General features: G+C 63.3%; 2 protein-coding genes across 7 annotated transcripts in view; one reads left to right on the top strand and one right to left on the bottom strand.

The window, feature by feature from the left end:
* Positions 1-7,790, top strand: part of STK32C (serine/threonine kinase 32C) — an 80,734-nt gene extending 72,944 nt beyond the window's left edge. The window contains exons 10-12 of the mRNA XM_079900605.1: positions 10-141; positions 6,138-6,205; positions 7,176-7,790. Coding sequence (XP_079756731.1) covers positions 10-141; positions 6,138-6,205; positions 7,176-7,320 — 345 coding nt within the window. The 3' untranslated portion in view covers positions 7,321-7,790. The remainder of the gene's footprint in view (positions 1-9; positions 142-6,137; positions 6,206-7,175) is intronic.
* Positions 7,791-9,254: 1,464 nt separating this feature from the next.
* DPYSL4 (dihydropyrimidinase like 4) lies at positions 9,255-26,303 on the bottom strand. Of its 6 annotated transcripts, XM_079900115.1 has the most exons (14): positions 26,150-26,303; positions 22,606-22,694; positions 21,764-21,948; positions 19,615-19,779; positions 17,719-17,780; positions 17,542-17,622; positions 15,876-15,944; positions 15,388-15,508; positions 14,290-14,446; positions 13,893-14,034; positions 13,103-13,273; positions 12,658-12,837; positions 11,097-11,736; positions 9,255-10,346 (listed from the first exon to the last, which is right to left on the bottom strand). In XM_079900115.1, the coding sequence occupies exons 1-14, from the start codon at positions 26,186-26,188 to the stop codon at positions 10,255-10,257; spliced, it is 2,193 nt and encodes a 730-aa protein (XP_079756241.1). In that variant the 5' UTR covers positions 26,189-26,303; the 3' UTR covers positions 9,255-10,254. The 6 variants fall into 6 exon arrangements, with proteins under 6 accessions (XP_079756241.1, XP_079756238.1, XP_079756240.1 ...); XM_079900114.1 differs by lacking the exon at positions 9,255-10,346 and having other exon boundaries at positions 10,708-11,736; XM_079900111.1 differs by lacking the exon at positions 9,255-10,346 and having other exon boundaries at positions 10,708-11,736; positions 17,542-17,780.
* Positions 26,304-27,340: the final 1,037 nt, after the last annotated feature.

The following is a 27,340-nucleotide window of genomic DNA, read 5'->3' on the forward strand; positions in this document are numbered from 1 at the left end:
CCTCCACAGAAAGGCCGCCTGCACTGCGACCCCACGTTCGAGCTGGAGGAGATGATCCTGGAGTCGCGGCCGCTGCACAAGAAGAAGAAGCGCCTGGCCAAGAACAGGTCGCGGGACAGCAGCAGGGACAGCTCCCAGTCGGTGAGCTCGGGCCCCGCGCCCAGCCCAGCTGCTCCTGCCTGCCCTTCGCTCCCTCCTCTGCAGGGCGGGCACTGGCCGTCGGGGTACGAGGGTGCTTCCTGCCTCACCCAGCTCTGCTGTGGCTGCGTAGGGCCAGGCTCTGCCCCCGTGGTCACGGGGCCACCTGTGTGCGTGCGTGCACGCACGCCTTTGTGCATGCGTGTGCGTGCATACGCGTGAGTGTGCACGTGCGCGCGTGCATGTGTGTGCGTGTGCATGCGTGTGTGCAAGTGCATGTGCGCGTGCGTGCACGTACGTGTGAGTGCATGTGTGTGCGTGTGCACGCGTGCATATGCATGTGTGTGCACATGCGTGTGGGTGTCTCTGCCTCCTCTTCGCACGAGCACACCAGTGACAATGGGTGGGATGCGTAGTGCAGGTGACCTGCCCTTTACTTGACTGGTGGCATCTGCAGGGACGTCGTTTCACATTCTGAGGAAATGGGGCCAGGACCCCACCCTGGGGGACATGGTTTAACCTGTCAAAGCCCCCATCCTGCCCCAGGTCAGCTGCTCTTGGAAGTGGGGGGCGTTCCCGGGGAGCAGGGGATCCAGCCTGGACCCGTCCCTGGGGTATGGCCAGCGTTCACAACACAACTAGGGCTGCAGGTGTGGATGGTGGTGGTCACAGCGGGGACACTGTATGCGCTCGGCAGTCCCCCAGCCCCCGGACCCGGCCGAGCCTGTGGGGATGTCCTGGGATGCAGCCTCTCACACCTGGGGGGCCTGTGCTGCCCCCGGCCTGGGTCCTGGGCAGAGAGATGGGTGTCAGCCTCTTCTCACTGCAGTGAAAGGCCAGGATGGGGTCTTCCCTGGAAGCCTCAATTCCTCAGTGAGAAGGTGGGTGGGCTCCCATCCCCTCCCCTGATGGCAGCCCCTGGTGCCGGCAGGGGCACTGCAGGTGTGGAGCTGTCCTTGATTTCCTGTTGGTCTGACTTTGTTCTTGCTATCGGGGTGGGAGTGATGGCTTTGAGTTCTTTATATGAAAGAGCTGAAGTTACATTTCTTATTTCTGTTTTTTATTATTGATCGATAAGAGTTATTTATTTACATATTCTGCACACAAGTGCCTTAGACAGACGATTTGTAAAGATTTTCTTCTAGTCTGTGGGTTTTGTTCCTTTTTTAAAAAATAAATTTATTAATTAATTTATTGACTTTTGGCTGCACTGGGTCTTCGTTGCTGTGCGCGGGCTTTCTCTAGTTGCAGCGAGCGGAGGCTACTCTTTGTTGCGGTGCGTGGGCTGTAGGCGTGTGGGTTTCAGTAGCTGTGGCTCTCTGGTGTGTGGAGCTGTGGCTCACGGGCTCTAGAGCACAGGCTCAGTAGTTGTGGTGCACGGACTTAGTTGCTCCACGGCGTGTGGGAGCTTCCCAGACCAGGGCTCAGACCTGTGTCCCCTGCAATGGCAGGCGGATTCTTAACCACCGCGCCACCAGGGAAGTCCTGTGGGTTTCCTTTCTTCTGGTTGACACCATCTGCAGCGGAAGTCTGGTTTTGATTAAGCCCCACGTATCTGTTTCCTCTTTGTTCATTCATGCTTTTGGTGTCATTTCTAAGAAACCATTGCCTCACCTAAGGTCACAAAGAGGTACTCCTGTGTTTTCTTCTAAGTGTTTTGTGTTCTTTCTCTTACAGTTTGGGTGTAGGATCCGCTTCGAGTTAGTTTTGTGGATAGTGTCAGGTAGGGTCCAACCTGATTCTTTTGCCTGTGGACGTGCAGTCGTCCAGGCGCTGTTTGTTGAAAGAGCTCTTCTTTCTTCTGTTGACTTGCTTGGCATCATTTTCACAAATTAATTGACCGTGAAGGTAGGGTTTATTTATGGAGTGGATGTGGGGGTTTACTTATGGACTTGCAGTTCGAGTTCGCTGAGCTGTGTGTCTGTCCTGCCGGTGCCACACTGACTTGACAGTTAGAGCTCTCTGGTGAGTTCTGAGGTCAGGAAGTAAGTGTGAGTCCTCCGACCTGTTCCTTTTCGAGACGGTTCGGCTACTCTGGGTCCCTGGCATTTCCGGGGCATCCTGAGGGGTTTGGGAATGACATCTGAGTTGCTCAGCAGGTCATTTGTGACAGAGTTAGGGATTGGTGCCTGGTCCCCTGCCCAGGCCCTTCGTCACTCCCCACCTTGGTGACACCTGGGGTCAGACGCTGTGTGTATCAGCATCGAGAGGGCCCGTGGACGTCTACCCCGAGGACCGTGTGCACGGATTGACTCAGGCAGGGCGCCCGGAACAGCCACTCATGCAGTCGGGGTGGGGGGCAGCAAGTCTGGGTTTCAGGCAGCGTCCTCGGAGAGCAGCCTGCCCTTCAGGGACCTGAGCGCGGTTACGCTCTGGGGAAGCGGCCTTTCCTGCCCCTGCACCCGGCACCCAGTCAGCGAAAGGCCCCAGAGGGATAGACATTTCCGTGGCTTCCTGACTCTGTGCGGCAAAGGGTCCAAAAGCCCACGGCAGGTCGCTGGACCACACGCATGTGCCACTGCAAGGAGAGGCGCCGGAGCCGGGCGGGGTGCGCAGTGCAGCCCCAGCTCCCTGCCGACAGCACAGCCCGTGCCTCGGGAAGGAGGGGTCCCTGGGGCACGGCACTGTGCACACCGTCTGCCTCTAACTCTGCCCAGACCCTCCGAGCGGCTCCTTGGGCAGGAGTGTCTCTTGTCCTTGGAGAACCTGGGTGCGGAAGGGTGAGATGAACCGCAGCCCCTCCCCCCGCCAACCCCCAGGCCGCGGACAGCGTCTCTCCGTCCCCCATCCCCACTCTAGCACCTCCTCACCCTCAGATGGTACCTCTTCTGGTCTGCATGCATCAGGGGCTCACCTCCTGGCGTGACCTCGGCCCTCGGCCCTGAGTGGCCTGAGCTTCCGGTCCAGAACTGGCTCCGGCCGGAGTTTGTGCACCTGTCCGTTTATCATCAGCACTGAGCCAGGGTTGACGGACCCGTTGTAAGTTGAAAATATCATAAGTCAATATGCATTTACGATCCCTCACCTACCAAACATCGTAGCTTAGTCCGGCCTGCCTTATACGTGCTTAGAGCACTCCGGGCAGAATCATCTAACACAGAGTCTATTTTATAATAAAGTGTTGACTGTCTCATGTAAATGATCAAAATGCTGTACTGAACATGAAAACCAGAACGGCTGTCTGGGTCCCTTGTGGCCGTGGGGCTGAGCATGGCTGTCTGGGTCCCTTGTGGTCGTGGGGCTGAGCTGGAGCCCCTGGCCAGCATCACGGGAGAGGATCGGACCGCATATCGCTAGCCCGGGAAAAGATCAAAGTTCAGAATTTGAAGTACGGTTTCTGCTATCTGATATCACTTTCACACCACCGTAAAGTCAAAAAGTCGTCTGCCGAACCCTCATAACTGGGGACTGGCTTTATGCTGTGTTAGTCCTAGGTGAATGCAAAGCACCAGCCCTCTTTGCCGATGGGATCGGAAAGCGTGTGTGTCCAGTCAGTGGCTGCGTGCCACACGCCAGCAGCTGTGTCATCTGTTCTGGTAAAGCGTCCGCTTCAGGCTCAGCGGTGGCGCTCGGGCCACCACTAGGTTAAATCTGTCCCAGTTCCCCTCTCCTGCCACGAGCCGTCTGATCTCTGCAGGGCCAGGCTCATGAATTCAACGGGAAAACAATGGAAGCAGCATCCTTGGGTCCCCACAGGTAAAGGCAAAGCCTCAGACGTCCCTCGCATTGGCACCTGTCACTGCTGTTCCACTCTGGGGGTGGGTTTGTTTTCTATTTCTTGTCTCGGCTGGTTTGTTGAGAGGGGGTAGAGTTTCAGGAGCTGTCGCTGGGCTTTTCCATGATAATAGCTGTTACTCCACAGGTCAAGGTGCTAATCTGAGAATTCTGCTAGATGCCAAATACATCGGGCTTGGTTATGCAGGCAGCAGCTAGGGGGCGGTAGCCACTGGATAGGCTAAGATGGACGTGGGCCAAGTGTTAGCGCAGACCCTGTCTCCAACAGACCTCTAAACGGCTGGGCGTTTCCCCCTCCTGTGTGCAGACATGAGGGAAGTGGTCATAGATACCTTTGGGAAGGGCTGAGGGTATAGCCGCCGTGTACACTTGCTGTGAATTAGCCTGGGCCTTCCCTCCAGGGAGCCTGCCTCTCCTTCAGCCCATGGGTCTAGGTCTGAGAACCGAATTCAATGTGGAAATGAGAAAAAGAATTGTGACCTTCCATCAAGGTGGCCGACGCCAGCCTTCTGCTTCCGCACCCTTGATCTTACTGTGTGTGTGTGTGTGTGTGTGTGTGTGCGTGCGCGTGCAAGCACTGGCTGTCCGTCTCTGACCCCTGGGAGCGCCGTGACCTGTCGAACATCGTCCACATCCCTGGGGGTCGGGGTGCCCTGCATGCCACTCTAACCTGGAGGCCTATTGCGGCAGTCCCACCCCCCTTAGTGCGGCTGAGTAGGCGAGGTTACGGCTTCCACTGTTCTGGGTCCCGTCATCACCTCCTCTGGGGGCTCGGTCCTGGAGCAGAACCTCCTGAACAAGACAGACGCCACTGAGCTTCCCCAGGGCACCGTGTCCCCCCCCCCCCCCCCAGCTCATTCCTTGTCATCTGGCTGGAAGGAGTGTCCTTCGGGCCCTCCAGAGGAACACGGTCATCTGATGGGTCCGAGGGTCTTTATTCTTGAGTCTGTTGACGCGCTCCAGCTGCCCAGTCCTCTGAGACTTCGACGCGCCCGCCACCCCCCGGCATTCTCCCAAGGCCGTTCTGAACCTTCCGGACTCTTCACCTGGGCCGTCATTTTCCCCATGTTTCCACGTTGCAGCGTATTAGGACCCGCACACGCCAGGGGCTCTTGCCAGGGAATTAGACCCGAGTCTTGGAAGGGCAGACTCTCCCTTGTCCAGCCACATAGCCCCACCCCCAGGCCCCTCCCAGGCCCGTCCTGCCGGTTCCTTGAGTAACACCTTCCTTACCAGCAGGCTGAGCGCCTGCGCAGTTGCGAGGGGTGCACGTGACGGGGAGGGCAGGGGGGGCAGGGCTTGAGCGGGCGAGTGCTGTGTCTCGCCTGCTGTGGTTGCAGCTCTGCGTTGTCCGCAGGAGCTGGGGTGGACGTGTCACTGTCCTCCAGCAGGCGAGAGGCCCTCCCGCGGGCTCGGGAGTGCAGGGGCGTAGGGTTAACGTGCCCACGAACATCTCCTCGGGTGGCCCCTCCCACGTCCCAGAGGCCCACTCCTTCCCTAGCAGGGCCTTACATTTGATGCAGGAAACTTCAAGGTTGTGAGTCCAGCGTTCTCTGAAGTTCCGCGGCTCGGACGTCTCAGCCTGTCTCCAGCGCCCTGTCGGGGCTGCGGGATGGAGCGTCTCCACATCGCGGCTGGGGCTGCTGCTTGGCCGCCCCGAGCCTGTGGCTCACACGCCCATGGGGCCAGGCGCGACCACCCTGACCCGCAGTCCCAGTGCGTCCCCTCCACCTGCACCCTCTCCCGACACACCTGAGGCGAGGGTCTCAGCGGTCGGGGTCTCACGCCCGCCAGGGCCCTTCAGCACTCCTTGCATCTGGCCAGGGCGGGACCCAACTCCAGAACCCCATGCTGAGCGTCTGCTTCCTGGGACAGCTCCTGCCGGGGACCTCCTTAGTCAGGTTCCCCGGAGTCAGACCCTCAGGTGGGATCTGTGTACCAGGCTCAAGTTACCAGGAGGACCTGGTGTGTGCGGGGGAGGGGAGGGAACCAAGCCCGGTGTGGCTTCCACACGAGTCTGGCTCTGCACACACTGCAACCACCCTGAGAGAGGGGCCGGGCGTCCTTCTGTCTCCGGCTAAGGGTCACCTGGAGATGCAAACTCCCATGCGCTCCGGCTGCCGAAACAGCCCAAAGGCAGGCTCCTCAGAGAGGGGGAGGCCACGGAGCAGAAGCGGACCAGGGGTGCCCAGGAGCTCACCTGAGGGATGCGAGGGAACCTGGCGGGGTCCGTGCGCTCATCTTTGTGTCTTTCTGACTAACAGGAGAATGACTACCTTCAGGACTGCCTTGATGCCATCCAGCAAGACTTCGTGATTTTTAATAGAGAAAAGTGAGTGTGCGTGCTGGGGGCCGGTAATGGGGGCAGAAAGGACTTTGGGGAGTTGGGCCTCGGTTTTCTTGGCCACTGCAGCCACGTGGCATCAGCGGGGCTGGGAAGCCTGACCCCTGCCCTCCTCGGGGTCTCTGAGCAGTGGCCCTGGGGGAGAGGGTGGGAGGTCCCTGTTCAGGCTTCTGGGGGAAGGGCTCGTTGGGCACTTTCAGCCAGTGGCCAGAATCTCCTGGGCAGACGCTGGGTGGACCTGCCCAGCTGAGGGCAGACGACTTCCTGGGCGGCCCCTGCAGTCACAACTCCCACCCCTCAGTCGGTTCTTCAGGCCTGTGGGGCAGAAAGGGCAGAGCTGGCTGGCAGGGAAATATGACAGGCCACAAATAGACACCCAAGACACCTGCCACAGTGGAGGGAGGCGGCCCAGTGCTGTGAGGCCCGAGAGGAGGAGGAGTGGGGCGAGGCCAGAGGACTTCCTGGAGGAGGCGGCTCTGAGCTCTGGCCTGGCAAGTGAGCAGGATTAGCTGGTGCTCTGTCCTGCCTCAGTGACCAGGACGACGTGTGGACACTGGTTTAGGACAGTGGCCATCGTCCTGGAGGTCAAGGCTGTGTAGTGATGGGACCTGGCCAGGCGCTTTGTTCCAGAATTGCTGACCCGCAGAACCTGCGCTTAAACTAGGCCCCCTTTTAGCTTCTGGCTGGAAATGGGCTGAGACTCGCCAGCCCTGCCGCTCCGAGACCGAGGGCCACGAATGGCCAGACAGAGGGTGCTGGGCCGGAACACCCCGTGTGCCCGCACGCCCTGTTGAGCCAGTGTGGCTGGAGGAGCTTCTGCCTAGGCAGAGATGCCCAGCATGTGTCCGTGTTCCTGCGGGACCCACTCCAGGAGTCCCTGGACAGGCCCTGGGCCAGCGAGCAGCGTCCGGGGCTGCCAGCGAGGCCGCGTCAAGGCCCTCCCTGTGTCTCCCCCCAGGCTGAAGAGGAGCCAGGACCCCACGAGCGAGCCCCTGCCTGCACCTGAGCCCGGGGAGGGCGCAGAGGCCTTGGCAGACGGCGAGGGGGCACGCTCGGCCCTGCGTGTGTGCGGCACCATTTGCCCCTCGGCCGGGAGCGGCTAGGCGGCCCCTGCCCACGGCGTCAGCTCAGGTCACGCTGGAGACTCGGGGCCTCCAGAGGGACCCGGCGGCGGGCGGAGGCCCAGCATCGACTTTCCCACGGAGCGGCCCGGCGGGTCCAGGCCCAGGCCCAGGCCGGCGGCTCCCGCTGCACCCCGGCTGGACTTTCCCTGGACAGTCTGACCGCTGAGGCTGCCCTCCGGCTCTCGGCAGCACGTGGTGACAAGAGGCTGTGGGTGTGGCCAAGAGCAGTGGGCACGGAGGGCGGGGCCACCCGGGCGATGGCGGACGGAAGCACGTGGCCCGCACGCGGGCTCTCCTGGTGGCCCCCCGACGGGCCGCGTGGTTGGACGGGCACCCTGGTCTCCTGCCACCTTTTGTACATAGCTCACCTCGCCCGGCTGTGCCGCCTGGAGCCGGGGTGGGGGTGGGGGGCCAGCCCAGGGGCTGCTCGGCTCCTGTCCATCAAGGGGGGAGGGATGTGGGCGTGAAGAGTGTTTTACAGAGATACAGACCGTTCTGGTAATTTCTGCTGTGTTCCTGTATAGTTTCCACCTCTGAGAAAAACAACATGAGAACCACTCGGTGTTGGCTGTTCTGCGCGTTCTGTGCCTGCTGCGTTACAGAGAACGTTCGTCTGGGAGTCGGGGCGGTGCCTGCTGGGGCAGGGCCTCCCCGGAGCCCCGGTCCTCAGCCTTGGGGTGGATGCCCGTCTCCTGCCCCCGGCGCCTTAAGGCCGCTGCAGGGTTGAGGGGCAGGTGGTGCCTGTCAGAGCACAGGGGCACCTGGGGCAGAACCGTGAAATCGACAAGGACCGGAGCACCCACGGATTGGAACAGCTCAGGGCCCCTGCTCCCCCAGGTGCAGGGAGTTAGGGTCAGCAGCACAGCACAGCGAGCCCACGTGGGGCACGTGGGCCCAGGTAGCACCGGGGAGCCAGGGTCCAGAGGTGGGCGGTAGTGCAGGAGGCCCTGTGGCGGTGCCGATCCCCAGAGAAAGTTCTGGGTGGAGACTTGGTGATGTCAGAGGCAGGAGCTGGGCGGGGGTAGGTGTGGGGTTTTGTATAAACCCGTATTGTATATGGGTGTTCGTGTACATCTAAGTGTGCGTTTTTGAGGCCCGAGGGGACAGCGTGCCTCTCTCCCGAGTCGGTGGAGGGATGTGGGTGTGGTCTGGCTCCCCGATCACCCTGTCTCCCTCTGGGGGAGGGGGACACTGGTGCCGTGAACACTGACCTCAGTGGAGCCCCAGGAATCCAGCTCTGAGGCCACGCTGACCAAACAAACCTGAACCAGAGGGAGCCCCCGGGAGTGCTGCAGGACCACCAGGACGGACCATCTCCAGGGGCTGCCCTGGTCCAGTGCAGCATCTGAGCCAGAGGGAGCCCCCGGGAGTGCTGCAGGACCACCAGGACGGACCATCTCCGGGGGCTGCCCTGGTCCAGCGCAGCACATGGAAGGCCCGGATTCACAGATGGGGCTGTTCATGTCCCCCCAAGGAGCATGACCGGAAGTGGACGCCTGGGCAGGGCCCAGAGTGCCTGGCCGTGTGAGCGGGCGGGGCTGCCCCGACCCTTCCTGGTGCTCTTGGGGTGAAGACCCCTCCTGGGAGCGTCCCACATCTGGGGGACTGGCGCCGTTTTTATGAGAAAGAGGCTGAGGCCAGGAGGCCAACCCAGCAGTTCCATCTTCTAGAAGGTTCTGGTGCAGCTCAGCCCATGGGTCTGGCTCAGAACCCTGGGCTGCTCTGCCTTACAGGAGCAGAATGTAGGCTACACCTCCCCCCGCCGCTGCCCACTGGAGGTGTGAGCTCATCGTGCTGTTCCCGGCGGGTCCCCAGGGGTCACGCTGCCCCCAACCTGCTGGGCTGGCTTGGGCCCATCAAGCAGAATGTAGGCGGCATCCTCCCAACCACCCCTCCCCCTCTGAATGTCTGCCTGTCTCTGACCTGCAGGCCTGGGGCCCCTTCCCTGAGAGGCAGAGAGCCTCCCCATGGCTCCGACCCAGCCCTGCCCATGCCCGGAGGCTAAGCACAGCTGGCCCTGCAGGTGGTCTCGAGGTCCGGCCTCACAGCTCGAAGCCAGGCCAGGGGGCTGCAGGGTACTCCCCAGCATCCCAAGCGTGAACCCCCAGGGGATGGCGCAGGGGTAGAGAAGTCGGGGCTCTCCACACGCTTCCAGCCCAGATGCCTTTAATCGACTTGAGTCCCATGGACTGGGGCACAGCGCTGCTGGGCTATGGGTGGCAGGCAGGTTCCTGGCTACAGGCGTCCTCACCACACAAATCTGCTGTTCTAATAAACTACTGCGACGTACACTCAGTAAAAGGAAAGCATCTCAGCTAAAGGGCCCTAAAATGCCCTGGACAAGGGCTCTATGGAAGCAGAGGTTTGGCCCCTGGAAAAGTGTACAGGCGAATCTGCAGAAGTCCTGCTGGCAGCTGCCCTACACTGTGTTCCTGGTGGGTCCCTGGAGTCACAGCAGCTCTGGGCAGGGCCGGGGCGCTCCTGCCTGCGCTAAGGCACACAGGGACGGGCCGCACCTCTGCCCGTGGGAGCAGGTGGCAGAGCTGGGGGTCCTCAGGGCAGTGATTCCTGATAGGGACGAGGGCAAAACACCCCCAGCCTTTCATCCTGGCCCGGCTGCCCTGGGCATCCTAGGAGGCCCCTGTCTTCCTGAGGCACCTGGCACCCGGGCTCAGGGCCACCTGAGCTGTCCCCGCCACCATGTCCAGCCTCCTTGCCCTGGCAGTGAAACCTCCCCAAATTCAGCCTCTCCTGCGGGGGCTCCTGATAACAGGACCTGGGACCCCAAGAAGAGAGTTTCTGGGGAGGGGAAGGTGAGGCCAGGCACCTTTCAAAATAGGTTCAACGAGGGGAAGGGAACAGAGGGGAGTGGCTGTCGCCCACAGGCGCGCCCGCCGCGGGCACGTGCAGCACCTAGGACAGGGATGTGATGTTGGAGCGGCCGCCAGGTGGCGCCATGATCTTCTGAGCCGTGCGCCTGGCGATATGGTCATCGGCCTGAGAGCCTGTGGGGAAGCCAGGAGTGGAAGTGGCGCTGGGGACGTGACGCAACCAGGCCACACCCGCGAGGCCAGGGATGCGGAGCCACAGCCCCACACTGCAGGCCCCCCACGCTCCCCGACGGCCCTGGCAGCTCAGCCAGGCCACCGGTCAGGCACTCCCACCACTGAGGCCTCAGATGAGCAGGCAAGTGAGGCCAGGTGTGCATGCGGCCAGAGACTGGAGGTCAAGGTTGACCCTCTGGGAATCCGGTCCGGAGGAGCAGAGGCTGGGCCAGTCCTGCTTGCCCCGCCCACGGGTCTTGCCCCGCACCGACCCCCATGATGGGAGAAGGCTGTCTTTAGCCTTTAGGATGATGCTGGATTCCAAAGGGGACCCGCCCCTGGCCCTACATCCCCAGGGGGCACGCAGGGACGTCCATCACCTCCCCAGTAGGGAGGCGGAGACAGGATGTCAGGGGCTGGTGGGCTCCCAACCAAGGGCTGGGAAGAGAGAGGGAGGGTCTGGCCCCGTGTGCAGGGAGACCCTGGGGCTCAGAGCTTCTCTTAGAATCCCAGCATGCTGGGAGCACAGCTGAGACCCTGATCAGAGGCCTGAGCCTGGTGGCTGCACCCCGGGCCCCCAGAGCCCTTGAAGCCCCCAGGCCCCATCCTTATGCACCTCACATGTGTGCCTCTGTGCTATGGGGCAGTGAGGGGCTGGAGGCTGGACTCCCACGTGGTCCTCGGGTCCCACAGACGCTGGGCTCAACTCACCAGACAGACTGAACCCCGACTGGTGCAGGTTGCGAACGGGTGGGACTGAGATCTTCCCCGGGCAGGCGCGGGCCTGCACACCGGCCCCCGGCTTGGTGGGCACCATCACCTCGTGGACCAGCCCGTCGTAGAGGCCTCGGGGCACACCGTGGATCTCTGCCAGCTGTGGGCCGAGAGACTGGCATGAGGGGGTGCTGCGCGGGCCCCGGGCTCGAGGGCAGGGGGCTCCCCGCCAACGGGTGACAACCCGCGAGTGTGGACACGTACCTCCCTCCCCCGAGGCTGGGCAGCAGTGCCCCGAGCTGGAGGAGATGCTCGGACAGGGGTGGCCTGCAGAGGAGGCTCCTTTTGGAATCAGAAACTGGTCCCAACATAGTCCCTGCCTCCTCAGTACCCACCGTACTGTGGCCCCCACGCAGCCCCCGCTGTGTTCCTGAGGAAGCCCTGAGGTGGTGGCCCTGGGTCCTGCCCTCCCTGAAAATGGCCGCCAGAGGCAGAGGCCCTTCCCAGTGGCCACCATGACGGACCAACAGTCCGAGCGTCGAGGCGAAGACTTCCGCTGTGCTTGTGTCTGCAGCTGGCACCTGCCTGGGGATTTGTGGCTCACACTCGTGACTGTGGGGCTGAACCAGATCCTGCCCTGCAGGGGTCACAGTGGGGCAGGGGCGCAGGGCAAGAGCAACTGTGGGGTGTGGAGTTCTGCAGATTCGGGTCTGCCATCACCCCGGGTGTGCGACGGGGAGCTTCCCAGTGGCCAATGCCCAGGGGTGCCCTGGACCTCACCCCAAGGGGTGCGATGCCCAGCCCTCTGCCCTGGACCCTGCCTCTCAGCCCTGCTCGAACCCTGAGGGAGGAGGGGGTGCTGTGCCCAGGTCAGATGTGGGCAGCAGCCGTGGTGTGGGCCCTGCAGCCTGAGACAGAAGCGTCTGCGAGTTAGGGAAGCCTCCGCTCTCCTTTCCTGGGAAGGAGACCAGCACCTGGCCCTCAGCCCAGCCCGAAAGCCATCCCTCCTCACACAAGCTCAGACACGTCTTTAGTCTAGAAAACTGGAAACAGGGCTGGGATAAAGCAAACCAGAGCGTACAGTAACCACGTGTGCAGCTGTGTGTGTGTGTGTGACTGTGCGCATGCGTGAACCACCTGTGCGTGCAGCGCGGGGCCTGGGTGGACACCTGGTGCATCCGCCAGACTCCGCGGGCAGCCGGCCACGCCCGCGTGGGAAGACGAGGGCTCACGACTTCCAGGTTCATGGATGCCGCTAAACCACGTGTTCTCCTTCCTTAATTTATTAACATCCACGTCTGCTCCCGGGGAAATCCTGGGCGGGCTCTGCTAGCCTTAGTGGCAGTGTACCTGGGGGGTGGCTACGAGGCGGTTTTTTTGCTTCACACCCACGCTTTCTACAGTGACGCGGGCTGCCTGGTAACGAACGCGGGCGAACCGCTAAGAAGTGCCCAGAGCAATGGGGCCGCTGTGCTTTCCTGACAGTGGCCGTGGGCAGGGCTGACCCGGAGGAGGCCTGAGAGCTCATGCCCACCCGCCTGCCGGGCTCAGGCCTTACCCTGTTGCGAGCCTTTATCCTCTTGTAGACGAAGTCGGGGAAGGTCTTCCGCGGAATGAAGCGGCCAGACCCGGGGGTGACGAACAGCGCCCCGTCCTCCAGCACGACCCTGCCCTGACTTATGACCACCACGGGGGCTCCTCGGCACTCGACGCCTTCGAAAATGTTGTACTCCACGTTCTGGGGAGAACAGCCAGGGGCTGCTCAGCGTTCTCCTGATCCAGGACCCCCGAGCAGGGCGCCCACTCGGCCGGGCCGGGATTCAGAGGGAGTGGCTGCCGCGCCCTGCACCCCTGCCCCTGAGGCATGGTTCTCAGAGCACAGAGCGGTCCGGGAGGAGCCAGCAGAGGGCTCACCCTCCCGCCTCCGCTGCTCTGCCCAACCCCCAGGAAGGCTGCGGGGCTCCCCAGGCCCCGCCCCCGACGTGGGCCCAGGCTTCTCTCACCAGGTGGTGGCTCTGGGCAGACATGACTTTCGTGGCCTTGGGGTTCCATATGACCAGGTCGGCGTCGGCGCCTACGGCCACCCGCCCCTTCCTTGGGTAAAAATTGAAGATTTTGGCTGCATTTGTACTGGTCACAGCAACAAACTCATTCTCGTCCATCTTCCCTGAGGCCTGAGAAGTAAGAAGCGGGGGTGAGTCGGGGGGCGCCCTTCCTGACCGCAGGCGGGGTCTGGTCTCGGGGCTCTTGTGTGGAGGTGGCCCCTGTCCCCTAGGCCGCGTGTCGTGTGCCTCAGTCGTGCCTGCAGGTCTGGTTCTTCCTGGGCACCAAGCTGGTCTCCATGCTCACTTTGTGGGCAAATGAATGCTGATGCTTCCACGATGATGTCTGTGTCCCCAAAGGACGCGACCATCCCCCTGGGGTGGCCAGGAGCCTGGGGTCAGGGCCTCAGCTCAGGGAAGGGCTCAGGACTGGGGCTGGGGTCATGGGGGCAGAGGCTGTGGGCAGGACCCTCTGAGCGAGATGCATGTCTGAGGAAATCTCAGGCCTCTTGGGACACGTTGCGGAGTGTAATTCCACCAGGGCAGGGACCCCGCTCTCCCTGGGTCGTGTGCATTAGGACCAGAAGCAAATGTCTAGGGAGCCCTGGATGGCAAGGCTGGGGGGACAACACCCTGGGGCCCATGAGCCCCGACCTCTGCTCTGGTGAATCTGCCGCTCAAGGGGCTTCCCTCTCTGATGAACAGGCAGCATTCTGTGGGGAGGACCCTGCGTCCCCACTTCTGCACTCACCACGCATTTCTCCCAGACCACAGACATGCGCTCCTCCACGCCGTTGGTGCCCTCGGGGATGAGCGTGAAGTTGTCCCTGCCGACGGCCTTCTGGGCAGTGGTGAAGGTGCAGTGGGCACTGCCGGTCACCTGGAGGTCCCCGCTGAGGAGAGCCGGAGTCAGAGCCCAGAGGGGCCTGTCCTTCCTGAGCCGCCAAAGGCCCAGCTGGCTCCACCCCTACCCGGCTGCTCGGCCCACGGGGGGTGGGGGAGAGGTTGTCGGAGAGGGCAGAGCTGGGGCCTCAGGGCGCAGGTGGGAGGGCAAGGACCCCGGGGTGGAGTCTCCGGACGCAAGAGGCCTGGAGCTGCCGGCGGGCACAGGCCAGGCCAGGGCGAGGGGCACGTAGGCAGCTCCTTACCTGGACAGCAGGGAGGCGAGGTGGTCTGCAGTGCTGGGGTCCGGGTTGAGGGGGGGTGACGTGACGAAGGCTGCGGCCTTGGCCCAGTTCTTGCCCCAGTAGTGGGAACCGTCGGTGCCCAGGCTGGCGGTGATGGGCTCCCCGACCACGACCACCCCTGCGGTGAGGCCGTGAGGGGCACTGCCGGCCCCCATGTCCCCAGACCCAGACAGGGCCTGGGAACGCCCCCCTGACCCGGCCTGCATCGTGGGCTGGGTCTGGCCCTGTGGTCCCAGGGCTGACGCAAACTGCCCCTCGATCCCCCAAGCCTTTTGCGACAGCTTTTCCCCTGCTCTGGGGGTGCCCGGCCCAGGCCACCTGGGGCTCCCGAAGTGGGTCCTCTGTCCCTGCTGCCTCACACCCCTGCTGGGGCCACAGGCTGCAGTGAGACACCGTCAACTGACTGCCCGGCCCGCCTGGCCACAGCCTCTGTGCAAGGACCTGGCTCCGTCAGTGACCCCCCTGCCTCCTCCATGGCCTGGGCTTCCAGGGCCAGAGGGCATCCAGCCCTCAGGACCCGCACCCCAGCTCCTGGACGCAGGATGTGTCCAGCGGACAGTAACATGGGCCCCCAGGGTCAGCTGAGCCAGGCTCCCTTACACGACATGAGAATCTATTCTCATGCACCATTCACACCACGCGCGCACACACACACACACACACACACAAACACAGACACATGCCACACACGTCGCGCACACAGACACACGCACACACGGAGCACAGCTCTGACGCTCACTTCTGTGCAAACAGGGCCGCTAGGCCTCACTTTTGCTTCAAGGCCCCCCGGTGCTCCACTGCTGTTCGGACAAGAGGGGAGACTCGGGCCACCCGCCCCACACAAGGACCAGGTGCCCACATCTCCCGCCGGCCACAGCCCTGGTGACCCCGCACCAGAGGCCACCCCAGCATGAAGAGGCTGGCTGAGCAGCCGCTGCATCCCCGTGGGGTCTGCCTGCGCTGAGCCTCTGTCCAGCTGGCCCAGCCCCGGGAAGCCGAGGACGTGACAGACCCCCAGAGAGACCCTGGCCCCGCGCCCCGGTCCGGGCCACCGCTCACCTCTGCGCTTGGCTTGGGCGATCACGTCGGCCGCAGCCTTGCTCATCACCTTGGTGACGTACAGGGGACAGTTGGCCTGCTTGGCTACGGTGACAGCGCGGTACACGGCCTCAGCCTCCACCTGGGGATGGGGGCGCTCAGGCCACACGAGAACACTAGGGCCTCCTGACCAGTATGGGCATGAGATGCCCCCGGCCCACCCATGGATCCCGGGCCCAGAAGAAGCACCCCTGGGCGGGTGAGGACCCCAGCCTGGGGCTCGGTGCCCAGAATCTGGGCCGACCCGTGCAGACCCCAGGGCTGACCACGCCATCTTCTTCGCCTCGCATAAAGGCCTCAGGGTGACCAGTGGTAGGAGGGGACGTGAGCCTTGATTCACGCCTCCAGACGAGGACAGAGGGATCACAGCCCTGCCGGGACCACGGGGCCTGACCCAACCCCTGATGGAGGCCCAGTCGGGGGAGTGTTCCCAGCAAGCTCACACCTACCTCCTCTGGGCGGCTGAGCACGTGGCCCTCGGGGCCGGTGATGCCGAGTTCCAGCAGCCGCTTCTGCTCCTAAATACACACCACGTTCCAGCCTGGACACAGCCCGGAACACCCCGACCCCGAGACGACCCGTGCTCCCCGAGATGAGCCCAGACTTCCAGGCCCCTGAGGATCACCAATCCCAGAGAACTCAGAATGGAGCAGAGGGGTCCCGAAGTGGAGTGACTCCAGCGCCCCCAATTACAGATGAGAGAACGGGGCTTGCAAAGGGCAAGGACTTGCCCAAGGTCGCAGGCCCGCTAAATGAGGGGACAAGACCCCACAGCTTTGCCTGCCGTGTTGTTTCCCCAGTGGGTGAGCGTCGGGGGCGTGCGCGTCGGGGTGTGCGTGGCGGGGGCATGCGCGGAGGTTAGTGCGGTCGGGGGCGTGCGCGGCGGGCTGTGCGTGGCGGGGGCATGCGCGGCGGGGAGTGTGGTCGGGGGCGTGCACAGCGGGGGCGTGCGCGGCGGGGTGTGCGTGGATGGGGCATGCGCGACGGGGTGTGCGTGGCGGGAGCATGCACGGCGGGGGAGTGCGGTCGGGGGCGTGCGCGGCGGGGGCGTGTGCGGCGGGGAGTGCGTGGATGGGGCATGCGCGGCGGGGTGTGCGTGGCGGCTGTGCGCAGTCGGGGACGGGGCTTCTTCTTGGGCAAGCTCACTCAAGCTCACTCATACTACAGCACCCTACGGTGTAAACGAGCTTCGGCGTGGAGAATGGGGGAGCAGAATCCCACCGACCCCCTAATAAGCCTCCCCGGCACTCGCGGCCCAGCGTCCTGAACACTAAGCGTGACCCACGACGTCTCCTGCCAGGCCTGGCCTCGAACCCTGGAAACACATACAGTACCCGATGCCCGGAACCCCACATGCCCCTCCTGAGTGTCACCACCCTCCCGTTGAACTTGGGAGGGGCAGAGCCCTACGGGTCCCAGGAAGCTTCTCTGTGGGTCTGGAATGTTGGGGAGGTGGCCGTGTGTGTGCGACCTCCCGCCAGGTCCCCAGGAGGCCTGGAAGATCCTGGGCGCCCCACCCAACCTGCACCTGTGGGCGGACGGGAAAACGGGGTGAGGGGCAGAGGCTGGGGGCACCCCCTTCACAGCCCTGGGCCCACAGGGAAGGTGGGGGCGTGCGCAGCAGGGCCAGGCACCACCCAGGCAGCTTGGGGCGCGACTGAGGACAGCGCCACTAACCCAACAGGTGTGCTCATGGGAGGGGCCTCAGTCCAGGGGGCGGAGGGCTCGGAGACCCCAGTCTCGGCACCCCTCACCAAGAAGCAACACTTTGATTTCGGAGAATTTTTTTTTTTTTTGGCCACACCGCGAAGCATAGGAGCTCCGCCACCAACCAGGGATGGAAGCTGCGCCCCCTGCGGTGGAAGTGCAGAATCGCATCCACTGGATCGCCAGGGAAGTCCCTGGTTTTGGAGGCTTTTTGATCAGAAGCGTGATGATCATGGAAAAATCTGTTATGGCCAAGAGCCCCCCAGACTCCCTGACGCCCTGCCTGCTGTCCCTTTGACCTGGGCAAGCCATTTACTGGGTCAAGTTCCAGGTTCCCTCCGTCAGGGTTTGTGGGATCAGTGCTCACACCCAAGTGGGCAGGGGTCACCCCGCCAGCCCCGCCCACACCTCGTCCACGATGTCGCCGTTCTCCGCGTGCACTTGGGCCACGGCTCCCAGGTCCCGGATGACACTGAAGATCTCGTACATCTGGGGAGAGGCACATGGGCTGCGTGAGGCTGTGTGTCTCCCATCCACAGCAGCATGAGACACCTGCTCGCTCCCCCACTCGAAACCTGGCCTTACCTGGCCGTCCGTGCACTGGTACCTGTCCTTGTATGCCATGAAGACCAGGAAGGAGTTCACACCTGGGGGGAGGCAGGAGGGGTGGATGCCAGGAGCCTCCACTTCTCCCCGAGCTCCAGGGGCCCCACCAGCTGGCCTGGTGGCCCTGGGGGACCAGCCCCACACTCTCCCGGGCCGGGATGGGGACAGAGTCACCCCGGCGCCTCCTGCTCCTCGAGCTCTGGGGTCAGGAACCAATTGTTCCCCAGTGGCAGAGCCAGGTGAGACCCCGCCCCCACCTGCTAAACCCCCATGGCCCCTGGGAGCCCCGGGAGCCCCATGCCCCCCGGACGGAAGGGAGCCGTGAGCTGCAGGCTCGCTGCCTGAGCTCCGCCCGGGCTGCACAGGAGCCCCTCCCGCACTGGGCGCTGGGGTGGCCCTCATGTTGGCCACTGGCCTGCGGGCCTCAGTGGCACCTGCCAGGTCCCGCTCACAGCGCCTGCTCAGGCCCTCAGGAAAAGCAGAAGGAACAGGACTGGCTGCCCGCGGCGTCAGGGGCCCATCAGGCCAGGGTCGAGCTCCTGTGCTGTGTGGACTCGGGACCAGCTGGGGACTCACCTGACCCCCCACCATCCAAACCAGCGGCGCGCGGCCCCGCCCTCCTCCCTGTCATCTCGCTGGGTCGAAAGTGCGACCTTGAGCAAAGGCACGCGGGGGAAACTGTCACCCAGTGCTACACGAGCCGACCCCCCAGGTGACAACCCGCCCCAGGGCGCCTGGTGGAGGCTACTGGTCAGCATGCAGGCCTGTCCCTGGACGCCATGCAGCAGGCCAGGACCAGCGCTCTGCCCCGGCAGGAGGGTGGTGGCGGCAGGTGCCTGGTTTCTACCTCTGCTCGGAGCTGCAAGGCCGCAGGCCTCCCGATCCTGTTAAGGAACAACCCGGGTGGCGGAGCCACTGCCTGGAATGAGGTGCAGAGGCTGAGAGCCCCCTGCCCACCCCCAGGTTGGGGGTCCTAAATGCCAAAGGCTACTGGTGTGAGGACCGTCGCGCTTTGGGAAATGGCCTCCATGAACCTCCCTGCCTCCCTCGGAGGTACAGTGGGGCGGGTGGCAGCGTCTCCTGTGGGGAGCGCCCTGTGGCCTCCAGGGCCCGGCCAGGGGTCTGCAGCCAGCACCCCCCCATCTCAGCCCCTCCAGCTCCTCTCCCGGCTGTGCGCTAGGCCCACCCTCAAAGCCAGTCGCTGGAGCTCAGTTACGACATCCAGCTAACTTGTCAAATCCTCTATAAACTCTGATGTGGTTTCAGCTTCAGGACTTTTGATTAAAAAAAAAATTAAGCCTTATCTGTAAACCGTCCTGTTTCAGCTGAGGCAGCAGTAGGTTTTATTTTATTTTGATTTTTTTTGGCAGTAGGTTTTAAGGCATCTCCTTCTAAAGGCTCTTAAGATGCTAAGAAGGCTTACAGCGCTTACCCTTCATCCAGGGCCAAGACACAAGAGGACCGAGGCGACAGCTGCGACTGCTGTGTCCTCTTTTTCTTTAAGTCGTTATTGAATTTTCTTATAATATTGCTTCCGTTTTATGTTTTGGTTTTCTGACCGCGAGGCATGTGGGATCTTAGCTCCCCAACTAGGGATCCAACCCGCACCCCCTGCGCTGGAAGGTGAAGTCTTAACCACTGGACCTCCAGGGAAGTCCCTGCTGTGTCCTCTTGTGAGGACAACAGCTACGGGATGCGTCCCCAGACTCAGACGCAGGTGACCTCTCAGCCCAGCAGATCTTCGAATGGCTATTGTCCAACTTTCTCCCAGCTCGCGACCCCCTGCCCCGGGCTCAGGTCCACACAGCGTCCACCCGAGGCCGGGGAGGCCAGGCCCTGCAGCTGCCCTTCCGCCCGGCCGGGCGTCCCGCTCACCCTTGTCCTTCACCAGGACCTCCAGCTCCTCCCTGGTGCTCTCGTGCCAGCGGGGGATGTCCACGTGCAGGGAGTAGTCACAGCAGGCTCCACGGTCCGCCCTGTCCCGCCACTGCTCGTAGGCTGCGAGCAGGCTCACACCCGCGTCGGGGAACACATGGTCCACTGTGGGGACAGCGTGGTCAGCCGAGCCCCCCACCCGTGCCACTGGGACCACCTGGGCCTCCGAGGGAGAGCGGCTTCGTGTTCCCAGGAAACCGGGAAGCACGTCTGAGAAGAGCAGAGAAGAGGCCTCATACCCGACGCCGGGCTGAGGCTGCTGGGAACCTGCCCGTCGGTTCTGGCCAAAGAGGCGTCTCCCGCCGCTCGTCCCCAGCGTCTCCCTGAGCAGAGGGGAGGCCCTCACTCTCCAGTGGACACCCCCCAAAGAGCCCAGCGGCAGTTTAGGCCTCCACCTCCCGCACAGGCCTGGCCTGAGTGCGGTGCCCCTGGAGGGGGAGGGGCGGCACCACTGTCCGTGGCACTGGACCCGCGAGCCTGCCCACAGCAGCGCACGGGGCTGGCTTCCCTCCTGCCTCACTGGCCGCACAGCCCTCGAGCGGTGCTCCCACCCCACCCCCCGGGGAAACTGGGAACGCACGTGGACTCTGCACCGTCACCCCCCCCACCCCCCCGCCGGCAACCCCGCGTCCAAGGTCCAAACCCCGCTCGCAGCCTCTGCCAGGTGCAGGGAAAGAGCTGGGAGTGCGGTGGCCGGGGGGCGGGGTGGGGGGAAGGCACACCGCCCGGGGTTACAGGCAAATGCCGTGCCTTCCTGCAGCGCGCCCGCACGTGGGTCCTCTGCTTCCCACAGCTCAGGTCACGAGCCCAGGGCCCCGCCCTGCAGGCCGCTCACAGCTCCAGCCTGGAGCTGCGGGCAGCTCCACCTAGGCCAGCCCAGCCCCGCAGCATCTCTGTCCTCACGGCCGGTCTGATGCCTCAGCACCAGCAGGCGCAGGTGACATAACACGACGGCACCTGCTCAGCCCGGGGGGCCACCAATGACACGCAGGACCAAGGGCCTGAAATCGCACCTCGCGATTTAATCAGACTAAAAGGTGGACCACTGTTGGGTTTTTCCTTCCACGTCGTGGTTCAGTAAGCCACACCAGGCCAGGATTTTGCAACATCTAAATGTCACTTGTGAAGTAGCCCAGGGTCCCCAGAGCAGCCTTTCCCGGCGGCAGCAGTGGCAGCGCTCACTGTGTGCTGGACACAGCAAAGCTACGACGTGCGCCCACTTGCTCCATCCTCCGCCCGCTTCCTCTTGCCTGACAGACCAGGGAGGCGAGACGCGTCTAAAAGAGAGTTGTGTTGTCTGAAGTCACAGCCAGGATGCGGTGCAGCCGGGGCTCGACTGGGTGTGTTAGGCCAGGTCTAACCTAGTGGATGTGTCTGTGCTCGGGACTGCGGAGTTGATGGTGCTCAAGGCCACGGGAGGAGGGCTGCACGCTGGTGCCTCTTCCTGGCCCCTGCGCTGGCCACGAGCAAGTTCGCGGTGGGCAAGCGAATTCACCTCACAAGCTGTAAACTGGGGCTTCTCTGCCCAGCTCAGGGGGTTGTACGAGGAGAGCATGGAGCTGAGACTCATCAGGATGGCGCTCGTGCCCTGGCACAGGGTCGGCACTAAAGAAACGGTACCTCTGGGGCTTGTTGATAGGGTAATGGTATTTTTCATCATCCTTTTCCTAAAACACAGCCTCCGTCTTTAGCTCTTTTGACATGGGCAGGGAGTTTCTGCAAACCAAGCCTCAGAGGGTGTGAGGTTCAGGGGCAAATGTGTCTGACATTTCAGGCAACACGACCCCTGCACTTGGGTTTTCCAAACCTGGTCCTTAGCCAGCTGCTAGCTTCCCGGAAAATAACAAATTACTGGGCGCACACCCCTGTGCTCCCGTGGAAATCCCAGGCGTGCTCCAGAGCTGGCCCAGGCAGCACGACTCAGGATGAGGGACAGGGTTAGACAGGCACTCAAGGATTTCTTAGAATGAGATGTAATAAAGGGAAAGAGGCCTGAGAGAAACAGCATCAGGGAAAGCTCTTCCTGCGACATGCAAACCTGCCAGAGGACCACGGGCTGGGATGGACACTCCCCACAGGAGACACTCACATATCATGGTGGTCCCTCCTGCCAGGGCGGCCTTGGTCCCCTGGCAGAAGTCATCGGCCGGGGTCATGCCCAGGACGGGCACCTGCAGCCTTGTGTGGACGTCCACTCCGCCCGGCAGGACCATCAGGCCGTGAGCGTCAATCGTTTTCATGCCCCCAGGGATAATGAGGTTTTCTCCGATTTGTCTGAAAGCAACAGAGGTTTCGCTGGTTAGGAAGAGCCCTGAGCAAACGTGAACGGGCTCCTGGCAATGATGCAGAGCCGGGACCCTTGCCCTTGGGCTCTTGTCCCTGAGGAAAAGGGCGATACGGCCAAGACTTGACCAGTCCACACTCTGGGGCTCAGGACCGTCAACACGGAGGAGCCAACCCTGTGGCGGTCACTTAGGTGTCCACTCGCTGCTTATTGACCAGAGGCTGGAGCTGCTCCTTTGTTTTGTTTTGTTGCTGCCGCGTGGCATGTGGGAACTCAGTTCCCGACCAGGGATCGAACCCGCACCCCCTGCACTGGGAGCGTGGAGTCTTAACCACTGGACGGCCAGGGAAGTCCCTGGAGCTACTGGACAGGCACGAGCAGACAAGCTGATAGGTGTGGTCGATAAGCATTTATTAAACACCTGCTTTGAGCCCCACACCATACCGAAGCTGTGTGAACAAAGAAACGAGGAAGCCATCGTTCCGTCTCTGAGGCTTCACTGAAGGCTCGGGTTGGGCAAAAGCTATTTCCAGGGAACGAGCTTTTGGGAAAGAAAGAACCATTCACGTGGATCTCGCCCAAAAGTAAACTTCTGGGTAGTGTGTGATCAACGTATGACCATGAAGATATCTGAGGTAGAAACTCACTTTATCAAACCGTCCTCCACATACAGGTCAGCGTAAAAGGACTGGTCATCATTCACGATCCTCCCGCCTCTGATCAGAAGGCGGTCACTCTATCAGAAACAAAGAAATGGGTAAGTTTCCTCCAAACTAAGTGACTCAACAGCATCTTGAGCACAAGCTTTGCCCTGGAGTTGTGATGGAGACACTCAGGCACAATCTGTGTGCATGAAAGCCAGCACGCACCCAGGGCGGGCAGAGGGGGCCCGAGACGGTGGCCCTGGGGGGCAGCTGCCTACGGGCCCCGCACACGACCTGCAAACACAGGTCAGGCAGTCTGGCCTCGCCAGAGGCACAGGGTGTACGACCAGCTAGCCCCCCGCTTCCCCACGGCAAAGCCGAGGCGGTGCGAACAGCGGTGCAGTGAACCACGCGTACATCCTCACACCCGTCGCCTAATTTGTCAAGCCCAGGCCAAGGGCGGAGGTGGACCACATCTCACACGCCCCTGCTGGCCTGGAAGGTCTGCCCTACTCGTCCACCCACAGAGGCGGCTCCGGCTGACAGCTGGGGCGGGCGCCTTCCAGAATCTCTGTGCCCTGAGGCAGTGCTGGCAGGCAGGGGCCCTACCCCTGGGGAGGGAGACAGACATCACACACATGGCCGTCACAGATGGTGACAGACGCAAGAGCACAAAGCAGGTGACGTGACAGCGTGATGGGAGACAGGCCTGACTGCCTCAGGGACCGAGAAGGGCCTGTTGGAGGAGCTAAAACTGGAGGTGACTCAAGCTCAGGCCAGGGCACAGCCCAAGCAAAGGCCCTGAGGCAGGAAAGAGTCTGGTTGATGAAGGAGAGGAAACGAGGCGGGGGTGGGGGGGAATGGGAGGAGGGTAGGAGTGGGGCATGCTGGACTTGGGGAATCAGTGGGCCGCCACCTGGGAGGCCTTAAGCTGGGGTTTAAATGATCGTACAGAGTTCACATTAGCCTGTTGTAGAGAGCAGCCCGTGGTGTTCAAGGATGGAAACAGGGCCATCGCTGGAGTGGGGTCTGATGTGGTCTGGGTGAGATGTGGGGCCCCGGGCTGGCATTATGGGGCGGATGAGAGATGGACTCCAGAGAGGCTGGGAGTTGGGGAGCAGGGGCTGCTGATGCAGAGGCCATGGGGGTGCAGGGCCCGGAGGACAGCGGGGGGCCTGCCGGTTCTGGTGCCGCCTGCGGGTGGCCCAAGGGGGTGAACAAAGTGGCAGCAAGTTCGGCAGCTCTTCGGGGCGCCCCGCAGCCCGGAGCCGGGCAGCCATAAGCCCACTTCTGATGGTCAGGACGGAGGGAGCGAGGCAGAGGGGGAGCCAGTAATGGAGCCGTGCGTGATGTCAGGGGTGACGGGCTGACCTCAGTGGAGAAAACGGAGAGAAACACAGAGCAGGAGCAAAGAGCTGAGCAGAGCGAAGCGGCGAGAGCCCAGCCCTGCAGCACTTTCCCCCCGTGCCCGTGCTGGCGCCCGCCACTCTCTGCGACTTGACCAGGCCGGAGTGACAGCTGTTTCACAGGGGCTCTGGGACCTGGCCCGGGGCTCAGGGGTGCCCACCCAGAGGCCAGGCTAGGGCTCCGGGCCGGGGGTTCTGGCTCTTTGCACACCATCAGCCTGACGCCAAGAGAACTGACTGATGCCAGATTCTCCTATGAATCTGCTGAGAGGATAAATAATTCATCGCTTATGAGCCTTATCACATCATTCTCTATTCTTATTAACATCTAACCGTTTGGGCTGAATTCTCAGATTTCTATTGACTAACGGTAAGACCAGCACCGCATGGTCTACAGAAGGGCGGCCAGCGGTGCCACGAGCCAGCACGGCCCTCGACCTGTCCCGTGCAGCCCCGAGCCGAGCATGGCTCGCCTCTTATGCTGGTTGAAAGACGTCACAAGAAGACTTTCAAGACTCATAACAGTTCCATGAGGTTCACGTTTCAGTGTCCAAGCTCAGCGTTTACTGGAGCACTCACACCCAGGGCCGCTCTCTTGCAGGGCTGAGCAGCTGCACCAGAAACAGCGTGGCCCTCGAAGCTGCAAATACCTACTGTGTGACCTACCGCCAACTCCTGCTCTACCACATGGCCCGGCCCCAGCTGCCTGGGCCTCTCCCTTCTGGGTTCTGCAGAGGCTCACTGCCCGGTCCCCTGGGCCCTAGACCCAGCCCTGACAGGTCACATCACGAGGACCCACCTTGCCCACCTTCTGAGCCAGTGTTCAGACCCTCCTGCCTCCCCCTGCAGTGCCCCCACTCCCACAGCCCCAACTCCAGCCCCAATGGACCAGCGCGTTCTCAGAGATGCCCAAGAAGAGGACGTGGAAGGCTTTGGACAGGAAGAGACTGTGGCCTGGGTGCCCTGCTCAATCCCCCACCCTCCAATGCTCAGACGTCTGGACTCCGATTCTGGGAGCCTTCCTGGGTTTGGAGCCAAGGGGGAAATGCAGCAGGATGAGGTGCCGTGCTCCTCAGGATGAGGGCAGAAGTTCCCCTAAACCAGCCACTTGAGTCTGAGCTGCCCAGAGACGGGATCGGCCCCCTCCCGGCCCTGGCTGGCTCCCTGCCTGCAGCAGGTCTGACCCTCTCCTGTTTGCAAGGGGTGGGGAGGGCTTCTTCCTCCCTGAGTATCTCAGGAAGTGAACTGGCCACTCCCTGGGCCATCCCACTGCCTCCCGCTGGATCTGAATCCGTGGGTTCCCAGGCACCGTCCAGCTGGCGCCCAGGCGCCCGCCTCCCTCCCTCCATCCTTCCCTCCCTCCCTCCCTCCCTCCCGCTGGGCTCCTGGCCGCACGGAGGGGGCGGCTTTGTTTCCTGGCAGCGCGGGGTGTACAGTGGGACCTCCCGCAGCAGTGCGTGTGCTGTTAGAGGGTCGCCTCCCCGGACCTGAGCTGCCTGATGCCCGCACAGTGACTAGCGAGCCACCTCCTCTCCCCCCCCACCGCCCGCCACCCCGGGGGCTCCGAACCCCGGCTCCATGGAGGGGTTCGGGTCGCCAAGGGCTCCGGGCCGGGTTGAGTTGCTTTGTCTCGGACAAAGAGCTCCTGGTGGTGCGGCGGCGGCGTGGGCGCGGGGTGGAGGGGCGCAGGATGGGGATGGCATATCTGTGCCCCGAGGCCGGAGGCCGGACCGGGGGTGTCAACAAAGGGCCGCACCGACGGCCCACTCCGAATCGGAGCTCCCAGAGAGGCCCGGACACACGGGGGCGGGGTGGGGGGGGGGAGGAGGCAGGTGCATCTGCGCTTGGGGAGCAGGCCTCCCCCCGGCCCCAGCCCTCCCCCCGGCCCCAGCCCTCGCCGGGAGCAGAGGAGGGTCTGGGCCTATGCGCCGGCTCCATAAAGGGGTTCCGGCGCGGCGCTCGCGGGGACCCCGGGCTGGGCGGGAAGGAGCGCGCCGGCACAGGGGCAAGCGCGGGGGCTGGACACGGAGGGAGGGGGGCCCGGCGCAGGGCCGGGAGGGTCTTCCCCGGGGCCCAGAGGCCAGGTCCCGCCCGGGACAGTGGGCCGGAGGCGCGGAGCGGGCCCCGGGAGCGGAGCTCACCGTGATCCGGGGGATGCTCTTCTTGCCCTGGAAGGACATCCTGCTCCTCCGGCTGCGCCGCCGTCTCCTTTGGCCGGCGCGGCCCGGTTCGGGCGTTGCGGTCCTGGGGGTCCCCGGCGGCGGACGCACGAGCTAGGCCTCGACGTGGGGGCGCACAGAGCCCAGGCGTGCGCGTGGGGGCGCCGGGCGTCCAAGTGGGAGCGCGCTGGGCCGCGCGGCTCCGTTGCCGGCCACGCCCCCGGCCCGGCCACGCCCCCGGCCACGCCCCCCGGCCCGCCGCTGCCGCTCTGCTTTCAAGCCCCGCCCCGGCCGGGCTCGGTGACTGTACCCGCAACCCCGGCCCTAGGCGCGAGCTGAGGACCGAGAGGCGAACTTGTTTAGGGTGGGCAGGAGGAGAGGGTTGCGACCGGTCCCGGCCAGTGTGTGTGCAGAGTCTGCACCCGGGATGGAGAGTGAGCGTTCCGACAATGTCCTGCCAGGACCCCCTTCCCCCCTGGCCAGCCGAGGGCCCGCCACCAGCTCCCTGATGACCCGAGGCACCCAGGGCCGCGGGGATTGAATGCAATCTCAAGTCCAGGCTCAGGCTGGACTCCGTCCGGAAAGATGTTTCAGGCCAAAGCCGGGCTCATTGGAGTATTGCCCGGGCAGGGATCGGAACGCCAGGCCATGCGCTGGCCCTGGGACCGGACAGTGGAGACACCTCACTGTGAAACACCTCATTGTGAGGCTGCCCCAGGGCCAGCCCCGCGAAGCTTGATGTCAGGTGGGAGGTTGGAGAGACACAGAAGGGATAGAAAGAGACCGAGAGAGACACACAGAGAAAGAGCTACCCAGGACCCAGGACGGACCGGAGAGGCAGAGCAGGGCAGGAGAGGCCAGGCCTCCGGGCAGGTTCTGAGGAGGGGGGCGCGCAGGATAGAAGTCCAGGCTCAGACACGGCCAGTCAGGGAGAAGAAGAGCCCTCGCGTCCCCTCGGAGGAGCTGGGGGCTGGTGGAAGAGGGCGAGCCCCTGGACTGCGCCCCAGCGGCCTCCGGCGTGGACGTGTGGCGTCTCAGGGAGTCCAGGGCCCGCGTCCCCCTCTCACTGGCCCCGATGCCCGCGCCTCTGCACTGCGGCCACTACCTGCTGTGGGCCGCGGGCCTGGGCCACGCTGGGCCTCTCTGGGAGACTTGCGGCAGCCTCTGGGCCGT

This window comes from Stenella coeruleoalba, assembly GCF_951394435.1.
Source record: "Stenella coeruleoalba genome assembly, chromosome: 16".
Classification (NCBI taxonomy): domain Eukaryota; kingdom Metazoa; phylum Chordata; class Mammalia; order Artiodactyla; family Delphinidae; genus Stenella; species Stenella coeruleoalba.

Bases quoted from the DNA above. Each gene is read 5' to 3' on its own strand.
- DPYSL4 (XM_079900110.1), bottom strand. From the start codon at position 18,330: ATGGTGGGGGGTCAGGTGAGTCCCCAGCTGGTCCCGAGTCCACACAGC. The intron at 15,509-15,875 runs GTAGGTGTGAGC...CCCCATCCCCAG, and splicing joins TGCTCAGCCGCCCAGAGGAG to GTGGAGGCTGAGGCCGTGTA. The intron at 11,737-12,657 runs GTAAGGCCTGAG...TGACCCCTGCAG, and splicing joins GGATAAAGGCTCGCAACAGG to GGCAGGATCTGGTTCAGCCC.